Genomic DNA, 12500 nt, shown 5'->3' with positions numbered 1-12500 from the left:
TAAATTGTTAACTGTTAACGGTCAATTGTTAACAACGGTAAACTGTTAACAACTGTAAACTGTTAACAACTGTAAATTGTTAACAATGGTAAATTGTTAAGAACGGTAAACTGTTAACTGTTAACGGTAAATTGTTAAGAACGGTAAACTGTTAACAACGGTAAACTGTTAACAACTGTAAATTGTTAAGAACGGTAAATTGTTAACAACGGTAAACTGTTAACTGTTAACAACGGTAAATTGTTAACAACGGTAAACTGTTAACAACTGTAAACTGTTAACAACGGTAAACTGTTAACAACTGTAAACTGTTAACAACGGTAAACTGTTAACAATTGTAAACTGTTAACGGTAAATTGTGAACAACTGTAAACACCGACCGCGACAACGGTAAATTGTTAACAACGGTAAACTGTTAACAACTGTAAACTGTTAACAACGGTAAATTGTTAACAACGGTAAACTGTTAACAACTGTAAACTGTTAACAACGGTAAACTGTTAACAACTATAAACTGTTAACAACGGTAAACTGTTAACAACTATAAACTGTTAACAACTATAAACTGTTAACAACGGTAAACTGTTAACAACTGTAAACTGTTAACAACGGTAAACTGTTAACAACTATAAACTGTTAACAACGGTGAACTGTTAACAACTATGAACTGTTAAAAACTTTAAACTGTGAACAACTGTAAATTGTTAACAACGGTAAATTGTTAACGGTAAACTGTTAACAACGGTAAACTGTTAACGGTAAATTGTTAACAACTGTAAATTGTTAACAACGGTAAATTGTTAACAACGGTAAACTGTTAACAACGGTAAATTGTTAACAACGGTAAACTGTTAACAACGGTAAATTGTTAACAACGGTAAATTGTTAACAACGGTAAACTGTTAACAACTGTAAATTGTTAACAACGGTAAATTGTTAACAACGGTAAATTGTTAACAACGGTAAACTGTTAACAACTGTAAATTGTTAACAATGGTAAATTGTTAACAACGGTAAACTGTTAACTGTTAACGGTAAATTGTTAAGAACGGTAAACTGTTAACAACGGTAAACTGTTAACAACTGTAAATTGTTAAGAACGGTAAATTGTTAACAACGGTAAACTGTTAACTGTTAACAACGGTAAACTGTTAACAACTATAAACTGTTAACAACGGTAAACTGTTAACAACTATAAACTGTTAACAACGGTAAACTGTTAACAACTATAAACTGTTAACAACTATAAACTGTTAACAACGGTAAACTGTTAACAACTGTAAACTGTTAACAACGGTAAACTGTTAACAACTATAAACTGTTAACAACGGTGAACTGTTAACAACTATGAACTGTTAAAAACTTTAAACTGTGAACAACTGTAAATTGTTAACAACGGTAAATTGTTAACAACGGTAAACTGTTAACAACTGTAAATTGTTAACAATGGTAAATTGTTAACAACGGTAAACTGTTAACTGTTAACGGTAAATTGTTAAGAACGGTAAACTGTTAACAACGGTAAACTGTTAACAACTGTAAATTGTTAAGAACGGTAAATTGTTAACAACGGTAAACTGTTAACTGTTAACAACGGTAAATTGTTAACAACGGTAAACTGTTAACAACTGTAAACTGTTAACAACGGTAAACTGTTAACAACTGTAAACTGTTAACAACGGTAAACTGTTAACAACTGTAAACTGTTAACAACGGTAAATTGTTAACAACGGTAAACTGTTAACAACTATAAACTGTTAACAACGGTAAACTGTTAACAACTATAAACTGTTAACAACGGTAAACTGTTAACAACTATAAACTGTTAACAACTATAAACTGTTAACAACGGTAAACTGTTAACAACTGTAAACTGTTAACAACGGTAAACTGTTAACAACTATAAACTGTTAACAACGGTGAACTGTTAACAACTATGAACTGTTAAAAACTTTAAACTGTGAACAACTGTAAATTGTTAACAACGGTAAATTGTTAACGGTAAACTGTTAACAACGGTAAACTGTTAACAACGGTAAATTGTTAACAACTGTAAATTGTTAACAACGGTAAACTGTTAACAACTATAAACTGTTAACAATGGTAAACTGTTAACAACTATAAACTGTTAACAACGTTAAACTGTTAACAACTGTAAATTGTTAACAACGGTAAACTGTTAACAACGGTAAATTGTTAACAACGGTAAACTGTTAACAACGGTAAATTGTTAACAACGGTAAACTGTTAACAACGGTAAATTGTTAACAACGGTAAATTGTTAACAACGGTAAACTGTTAACAACTGTAAATTGTTAACAACGGTAAACTGTTAACAACTGTAAATTGTTAACAGCGGTAAACTGTTAACAACGGTAAACTGTGTGACCTCACAGGACGCACTTTTTTAAACTAAGACGGACCATCACAGTAGTTGGCTGACTAACATTCTAGTTAACTAACTAAGTCAATGATAAACTGACACTAACACATTACTGTACTTAGCTACATAGCATTTAACTAACTAGCTAACTGTGTGTGGGGGTGACTGACCGACACAGAAAGGCATCGGCGCTCTCAGCTCGCTCATCGGCAGCTCGGCGCTGAAGTAATACTGAGAGTTGAGCAGCGTGGCGTTCTGGAAGTGGATCGGAACCGGATAACAGCGAAGGATCTCTGCTGTTCCTCTACGCTGCCGACGGGGACGCTCCTCCTCCACCACCACCTGGTACTTACTACAGACAGACAGAGAGAGAGACAGACAGACAGACAGAGAGACAGACAGACAGATAGAGAGACAGACGGAGAGACAGAGAGACAGACAGAGAGACAGACAGACAGATAGAGAGACAGACAGAGAGACAGACAGAGAGACAGACAGAGAGACAGACAGACAGATAGAGAGACAAACGGATAGACAGAGAGACAGACAGACGGACAGAGAGAGAGACAGAGAGAGAGACAGGTTGAATCCATCACTTAGTTTTCTAACTGTCTGTGTTCCTGATATATGATTAATAATGTTCACTAATTATTAGTGATGCTATAATTGATGTTATTCCATCATTAGTTTGTGTAATATGAAATAATTAGTTTATTAATTCTATATTGTATCACAGCTGATAGGAGACAACAACAATGACATTCTGATTACATTAATGAAGTATTTATCGTGTGGACAGGTGGACGTTTGTCCCTCCAGACCTTCCTGAGATATCACGTCCACGAGAACGGGACGGACGGACGAACAACTGGCATAAAAAAGAAGGAGGCTATCCAGCTGCATTATGGGAAATGGAGGCTCCAGTGAGTGACCAGTGTATAGAATGATTCAGTGACTCTGTAGAAGTGAAACCTGCAGAAGTCCTTTAAGATGTTGGAGGGGTGAGACTGGTGGAGATTATTGAGTGGATTTCTATCCACATAAAGCTGTTCTCCATCTGTTGGTTCATTATTCAGCTCCACAGAAAGGTCAGCTCTGCCTCTCCTCCATCACTCTCTCCTTCACTTTTATTAACTCTGTCTGTATGTGGAGGCTGTAACTTTAGAACCGTCTGACATTAAACTGATAATTCATTTCATCCTGTCCGTGCACGTATTAAATCCTATATGTGGCTAAAGGACATGAAGACAGAACACTAATGGAAGACTTTCCACATGAAAAATCATCACTTTGTCTCTTTGTCAACTGATTATAATTGAAAATAAATTCCTGCTCGCCAGCCTGCTGTGAGAAGAAGAATTAGAGCTCTAAAGGACAAATAAATACCAGCTATCGGTCAGGGTGACGGAGGAGAGGAGGTGTCCCATAAAGGATGCTTGTTACCACGATGATTTAATGCTTCGTGACGACTGCTGTTATGGAGCTTCATTATGGTTTCAGTGTGCTGAGCAGAGAGAGCAAAAAAACACTGAAACTCTGGACAACTGTACGGCAACGATGAAAAACTCTACTGACTCTACCAAAACTTTACTGACTATGAAAACTCTACTGACTCTACGAAAACTCTACTGACTCAACGAAAACTCTACGGACTCAACAAAAACTCTACTGACTACAGAAACTCTATTGACTCTACAAACCCTCTGCAGACATTGTGAAAACCTTTCGAGCCCCACAGAAACTCTACCAACTCTATAACAACTCTACCGACTACAGAAACTCTACTGACTCTAAAAACTCTACCGACTACAGAAACTCTACTGACTCTAAAAACTCTACCGACCACAGAAACTCTACTGACTCTTTGAAAACTCCAGAGACTACAGAATATCTACTGACTATAAAAAAGCTTTTTGGGCTTTTACAAAAACTCTACCAACTCTATATACAACTCTAGAGACTCTACAGAAACTCTACAGACTCTATAAAAACTCTACCAACACTAAAAACTCTACAAAAACTTAATAATACTTAGAACAATACTGAGAATCCAGAAACTGAAGTTCTACAGATTCTACAAAAACTCAACCAACTCTACGAAACTCTACCACCTCCACAACAAAAGCTACTGACTAAAAAAGACTTGAACAAATCTACTAAACGCGACCTGGACTATGAAAACTCTATTAACTCTAGAAAAAAATCTATGGACACTATAAAAACTCTACCAACTCTATAATAACTCTACCAACTCTATAAAACCTCTACCAACTCTATAATAACTCTACCAACTCTATAAAACCTCTACCAACTCTATAACAACTCTAGAGACTCTAAACAACCTCTACCAACTCTATAACAACTCTAGAGACTCTAAAAAACCTCTACCAACTCTATAATAACTCTAGAGACTCTAAAAAACCTCTACCAACTCTATAATAACTCTAGAGACTCTAAAAAACCTCTACCAACTCTATAATAACTCTAGAGACTCTAAAAAACCTCTACCAACTCTATAACAACTCTAGAGACTCTAAAAAACCTCTACCAACTCTATAACAACTCTAGAGACTCTAAAAAACCTCTACCAACTCTATAATAACTCTAGAGACTCTAAAAAACCTCTACCAACTCTATAATAACTCTAGAGACTCTAAAAAACCTCTACCAACTCTATAATAACTCTAGAGACTCTAAAAAACCTCTACCAACTCTATAACAACTCTAGAGACTCTAAAAAACCTCTACCAACTCTATAACAACTCTAGAGACTCTAAAAAAACTCTACCAACTCTATAATAACTCTAGAGACTCTAAAAAACCTCTACCAACTCTATAATAACTCTAGACTCTAAAAAACCTCTACCAACTCTATAATAACTCTAGACTCTAAAAAACCTCTACCAACTCTATAACAACTCTAGAGACTCTAAAAAACCTCTACCAACTCTATAATAACTCTAGAGACTCTAAAAAACCTCTACCAACTCTATAATAACTCTAGAGACTCTAAAAAACCTCTACCAACTCTATAATAACTCTAGACTCTAAAAAACCTCTACCAACTCTATAACAACTCTAGAGACTCTAAAAAACCTCTACCAACTCTATAATAACTCTAGAGACTCTAAAAAACCTCTAACAACTCTATAATAACTCTAGACTCTAAAAAACCTCTACCAACTCTATAACAACTCTAGAGACTCTAAAAAACCTCTACCAACTCTATAATAACTCTAGAGACTCTAAAAAACCTCTACCAACTCTATAACAACTCTACCAACTCTATAAAACCTCTACCAACTCTATAACAACTCTAGAGACTACAAAACCTCTACCAACTCTATAATAACTTTAGAGACTACAAAACCTCTACCAACTCTATAAAAACCTCTACCAACTCTAAAAAACCTCTACCAACTCTATAACAACTCTACCAACTCTATAAAACCTCTACCAACTCTATAACAACTCTAGAGACTCTAAAAAACCTCTACCAACTCTATAATAACTCTAGAGACTCTAAAAAACCTCTACCAACTCTATAATAACTCTAGAGACTCTAAAAAACCTCTACCAACTCTATAAAAACCTCTACCAACTCTATAAAACCTCTACCAACTCTATAATAACTCTAGAGACTCTAAAAAACCTCTACCAACTCTATAAAAACCTCTACCAACTCTATAAAACCTCTACCAACTCTATAATAACTCTAGAGACTCTATAAAACCTCTACCAACTCTATAATAACTCTAGAGACTCTAAAAAACCTCTACCAACTCTATAACAACTTTAGAGACTCTAAAAAACCTCTACCAACTCTATAACAACTTTAGAGACTACAAAACCTCTACCAACTCTATAATAACTTTAGAGACTACAAAACCTCTACCAACTCTATAAAAACCTCTACCAACTCTAAAAACACTCAGAGAAACACCTTCCAGCTGGATGAGACTCTGCCGGCTCTACAACGGTTCTACTGAAGCTCCACTAACTCGGCTGATATGGGATGTTATGACACTAGAAACCAGCCGACAGCAGACGGACAGTTTGCTGCTCTGTGGTCCACCAGCAGGTGTCAGAGTTCACACAGACGGAGTGTGTGCTTCACAGAAACACGGCGCTGCACCTGAACGCACCACAGTGAGTTTTCATCAGCGTTCGTGTCCCGAAGGAAACGTGGGAAACAATAGTTGTGTTTTTCAGTGGAACCTGATTCAGGACAGCAGCCATACATCACACTGGGGGGGGGGGGGTGCATTGTCACATTTCCTGCTGGACAGGAAACTAAAGGAGGACAGGAAGATACACACTAACACACACACACACACACTGCAGTATGTGTGTATTGTTTAACTCCCAACAGGAACCAACAGATTCAATCACTTCTTCCTTCTTTCTTTCTCTTTTCTTTCTTCTCCTCCTCTCTCCTCCCCCTCACATCTCTTTTCTTCCTCTCTGTTTCTGACAAACCGTCTCCAATCACATTTCTTCACGCTCACGTCGCAGCACTTGTTGTGTGTGTGTGTGTGACAGTAATCTGATTACAGCTGCAGGTCGCTCGCGGCAACACCTTTTGTCCTGCGATCTGAGGCTCCTATACACCAGTGTGTGTTGTACTGTATACTGTGTGTGTGTTGTTGTATAGAGTGTGTTGTTGTATAGTGTGTGTGTTGTTGTGTAGTGTATGTATTGTTGCCTGAGGGCCGACACTCACTCTGGTGTCAGAGGAGACAAAAGCAAAGTTAAATATAAACACACAAACATGGAATCATATCTCAGAGCAGCATCTGTTCAATCTGATGGATTTCAAATAAACTATCATGTCGATTAACACACCACACGTCACACACACACACACACACACACACACACACACACACACACACACTCTTTAAATCTCCCGTCTTGTTCGTGCATGAAAAGAAAAGAAATAAATCTGGTTCTGCTTGAAATGATCCGTTTTCTTCCTTTCAGTCGTCGGTGTGTCGACATGTGTTAGATATGAACGCTGTGTTCTCCCAGGCCACCTGAACATCCCACCAGCTGCTGGATTCATCCATGTTTAAAGGAGGAGAATCATCAGGGGGGGGGGGATCCTCCAGACGCCGTATGTACATTAAAGCATCACGTTGGAGTGTTGACGGAGGAAGTGAAGGAGACGCTCAGAGAGGTAAATAGAGTTTAAAATGACATCGTTCATTCAGACATGACAGCACACAGCTGCCGGGGGGGGGGGGGGGGCGGGGGTAGGGGTATGTAGAAGTCAACATCAGAAAACCAACGTTCACGTCACAAAGTCACCTCACAGGAATGTGCTCTAGCATTACATGAGCCTGGTTCAAATTCTGGTTCACTCTCTATGAACGCTTTTTGGGCTCTACAAAAACTCTACCGACTCTACAAAAACTCTACAGACTCTACAACAGCTCTACAGACTCTACAACAGCTCTACCGACTCTACAACAACTCTACAGACTCTACAACAGCTCTACAGACTCTACAACAGCTCTACCGACTCTACAACAACTCTACAGACTCTACAACAGCTCTACCGACTCTACAACAGCTCTACCGACTCTACAACAACTCTACAGACTCTACAAAAACTCTACCGACTCTACAAAAACTCTACAGACTCTACAACAACTCTACCGACTCTACAACAGCTCTACCGACTCTACAACAGCTCTACCGACTCTACAACAACTCTACAGACTCTACAAAAACTCTACCGACTCTACAAAAACTCTACAGACTCTACAACAACTCTACCGACTCTACAACAGCTCTACCGACTCTACAAAAACTCTACCGACTCTACAAAAACTCTACAGACTCTACAACAACTCTACCGACTCTACAACAGCTCTACCGACTCTACAAAAACTCTACCGACTCTACAAAAACTCTACAGACTCTACAACAACTCTACCGACTCTACAACAGCTCTACCGACTCTACAAAAACTCTACCGACTCTACAAAAACTCTACAGACTCTACAACAGCTCTGCCGACTCTACAACAACTCTACAGACTCTACAACAGCTCTACCGACTCTACAACAACTCTACAGACTCTACAACAGCTCTACAGACTCTACAACAACTCTACAGACTCTACAACAACTCTATCTACTCTATAAAAACTCTACCTACTCTACAACAACTCTACCGACTCTACAAAAACTCTATCTACTCTATAAAAACTCTACCTACTCTACAACAACTCTACAACAACTCCAAAGACTCTACAACAACTCTACCGACTCTACAACAGCTCTACCGACTCTACAACAACTCTACAGACTCTACAACAACTCTACAACAACTCTACAGACTCTACAACAGCTCTACCGACTCTACAACAACTCTACAGACTCTACAACAGCTCTACCGACTCTACAACAACTCTACAGACTCTACAACAACTCTACAGACTCTACAACAGCTCTACAGACTCTACAAAAACTCTACCTACTCTACAACAACTCTACCGACTCTACAACAACTCTACCGACTCTACAACAACTCTACAACAACTCTACAACAACTCTAGACTCTACAACAACTCTACCGACTCTACAACAGCTCTACCGACTCTACAACAACTCTACAGACTCTACAACAACTCTACAACAACTCTACAGACTCTACAACAACTCTACCGACTCTACAACAGCTCTACCGACTCTACAACAACTCTACAGACTCTACAACAACTCTACAACAACTCTACCGACTCTACAACAACTCTACCGACTCTATAAAAACTCTACCTACTCTATAAAAACTCTACCGACTCTACAACAACTCTACAACAACTCTACCGACTCTACAACAACTCTACAACAACTCTACAGACTCTACAACAACTCTACAACAACTCTACAGACTCTACAACAACTCTACCGACTCTACAACAACTCTACAACAACTCTACCGACTCTATAAAAACTCTACCTACTCTACAACAACTCTACAACAACTCTACCGACTCTACAACAACTCTACAACAACTCTACAGACTCTACAACAACTCTACAACAACTCTACAGACTCTACAACAACTCTACCGACTCTACAACAACTCTACAACAACTCTACAGACTCTACAACAACTCTACAACAACTCTACAGACTCTACAACAACTCTACCGACTCTACAACAACTCTACAACAACTCTACAGACTCTACAACAACTCTACCGACTCTACAACAACTCTACAACAACTCTACCGACTCTACAACAACTGTACTGACTCTACAACAACTCTACAGACTCTACAACAACTCTACAACAGCTCTACAGACTCTACAACAACTCTACAGACTCTACAACAACTCTACAGACTCTACAACAACTCTACAGACTCTACAACAACTCTACCGACTCTACAACAACTCTACCGACTCTACAACAACTCTACAGACTCTACAACAACTCTACCGACTCCACAACAACTCTACAACAACTCTACCGACTCTACAACAACTCTACCGACTCTACAACAACTCTACAGACTCTACAACAACTCTACCGACTCCACAACAACTCTACAACAACTCTACCGACTCTACAACAACTCTACCGACTCTATAAAACTCTACAACAACTCTACCGACTCTACAACAACTCTACAGACTCTACAACAACTCTACCGACTCCACAACAACTCTACAACAACTCTACCGACTCTACAACAACTCTACAGACTCTACAACAACTCTACCGACTCCACAACAACTCTACAACAACTCTACCGACTCTACAACAACTCTACAGACTCTACAACAACTCTACCGACTCTACAACAACTCTACCGACTCTACAACAACTCTACCGACTCTACAACAACTCTACAACAACTCTACCGACTCTACAAAAACTCTACAACAACTCTACCGACTCTACAACAACTCTACAACAACTCTACCGACTCTACAACAACTCTACAACAACTCTACCGACTCTACAACAACTCTACAACAACTCTACAGACTCTACAACAACTCTACCGACTCTACAACAACTCTACAACAACTCTACCGACTCTACAAAAACTCTACAGACTCTACAACAACTCTACCGACTCTACAAAAACTCTACCGACTCTACAACAACTCTATAAAAACTGTAGTGACGCTATAGAATCTTGAGAGAGGTCAACATCAGAAACACAGCGTTAACGTCAGAAAGTCACTTTACAGGAATGTCACTTAGCAGCAAAATAAAAGCTTCTCTTTCTTGCCTTAATGCTTTTATTGTGACGCGTCATGTTTAAACTGTCAGTTAATGTGTGTGTGTGTGTGTGTGTGTTACAGTGTGTGTGTGTGTGTGTTGTGTTTGTTAATCCCTTGTTAATCCTGGTGTTAGCAGCAGCCTCTGATTAGCCCCCCCGCCTGCTGATCGTTAATTAACCAAATCCCTCGTTACAGCCCGACGACGGAGAGCAGACAGCTGTTGACATGACGACTGTTACCGCGGATACCGCCTCCCTCCGGGCCCCGACGACGGCGTTCACCAGAGAGAGTCCACTGTAAAAGTTACTGTTTATTATCTACGTTCACAGCTGAGAGGTGAAGGTATTATTATTATTATTATTGTTGTTATTATTATTATTATTATTGTTGTTATTATTATTATTATTATTATTATTATTGTTGTTTGTTGTTATTATTATTATAATAATTATTATTATTATTTGTATTATTGTTGTTATTATTATTATTATTATTATTATATTACCAGTTGAACCAGTCTCAGTTTAGTTCCAGTTTCTTCTTCATGTCATCGTTTAATGTTTAACGTCTCGTCATTAAAACTTTATGAAGCAGAAGACTGATGCTGATCAATATTTAACATCTGGACGGGGGGTGGGGGGGGTTTGTGTGTGTGTGTGTGTGTGTGTGTGTGTGTGTTGTGTGTGTGTGTGTGTGTGTGTGTGTGTGTGTGTGTTTGTGTGTGTGTGTGTGTGTGTGTGTGTGTGTTTGTGTGTGTGTGTGTGTGTGTGTGTGTGTGTGTGTGTGTGTGTGTGTGTGTGTGTGTGTGTGTGTGTGTGTGTGTGTGTGTGTGTGTGTGTGTGTGTGTGTGTGTGTGTGTGTGTGTGTGTGTGTGTGTGTGTTTGTGTGTGTGTGTGTGTGTGTGTGTGTGTGTGTGTGTGTGTGTTTGTGTGTGTGTGTGTGTGTGTGTGTGTGTGTGTGTGTGTGTTTGTGTGTGTGTGTGTGTGTGTGTGTGTGTGTGTGTGTGTGTGTGTGTGTGTGTGTGTGTGTGTTTGTGTGTGTGTGTGTGTGTGTGTGTGTGTGTGTGTGTGTGTGTGTGTGTGTGTGTGTTTACCTGACTGGAGCTCCGCGGCTCTGAGCTGGTTTCAGTAGAACAGTGACGGAGGAGTCGGTCTGGTTGAGAGGAGACTCCTGATCATAGGCCGGCATCAGAGGAGCTGAGGAGGAGGAGGAGGAGGAGGAGGAGGAAGGAGGAGGAGGAGAGGAGGAGAGGAGAGGAGGAGGAGAGGAGGAGGAGAGGAGGAGGAGGAGGAAGGAGGAGGAGGAGGAGGAAGAGGAGGAGGAGGAGGAAGAGGAGGAGGAGGAGGAGGAGGAGGAGGAGGAGGAAGGAGGAGGAGAGGAGAGGAGGAGGAGGAGGAGGAGGAGGAGAGGAGGAGGAGGAGGAGGAGGAGGAGGAGGGAGGAGGAGGAGGAGGAGAGGAGGAGGAGGAGGAGAGGGAGAGGAGGAGGAGGAGGAGGAGAGGAGGAGGAGGAGGAGGAGGAGGAGGAGGAGGAGGAAGGAGGAGGGAGGAGGAGGGGAGGAGGAGGAGAGGAGGAGGAGGAGGGAGGAGGAGGAGAGGAGGAGGAGGAGGAGGAGGAGAGAGGGAGGAGGAGGAGAGAGAGGAGGAGAGGGAGAGAGGAGGAGGGAGGAGGAGAGAGGAGGAGGAGGAGGAGGGAGAGGAGGAGGAGGAGGAGAGGAGGAGGAGAGAGGGAGAGAGGAGGAGGAGAGGAGGAGAGGAGGAGGGAGGAGGAGGAGGAGGAGGAGGAGGAGAGGAGTGGATGAGGAGAGGTGTAGGAGGAGGGGAGGGGGACCCTATGTTCCCCCCTTCTTGTCCCCCCCCCCTAGTAG

At 40.4% G+C, this 12500-nt stretch overlaps 1 protein-coding gene across 1 annotated transcript in view; it reads right to left on the bottom strand.

Moving 5' to 3' along the window:
* LOC141763634 (receptor-type tyrosine-protein phosphatase mu-like) overlaps positions 1–11841 on the bottom strand; it is a 15552-nt gene extending 3711 nt beyond the window's left edge. The window contains exons 1-2 of the mRNA XM_074628138.1: positions 11728–11841; positions 2554–2735 (exon numbers count right to left, since the gene is read on the bottom strand). Coding sequence (XP_074484239.1) covers positions 2554–2735; positions 11728–11822 — 277 coding nt within the window. The 5' untranslated portion in view covers positions 11823–11841. The remainder of the gene's footprint in view (positions 1–2553; positions 2736–11727) is intronic.
* Positions 11842–12500: the final 659 nt, after the last annotated feature.

This window comes from Sebastes fasciatus, unplaced genomic scaffold (genome assembly GCF_043250625.1).
Source record: "Sebastes fasciatus isolate fSebFas1 unplaced genomic scaffold, fSebFas1.pri Scaffold_106, whole genome shotgun sequence".
NCBI lineage: Eukaryota > Metazoa > Chordata > Actinopteri > Perciformes > Sebastidae > Sebastes > Sebastes fasciatus.
Note: the sequence above shows the minus strand (reverse complement) of the source record. Positions and strands in the feature narration are given on the sequence as shown.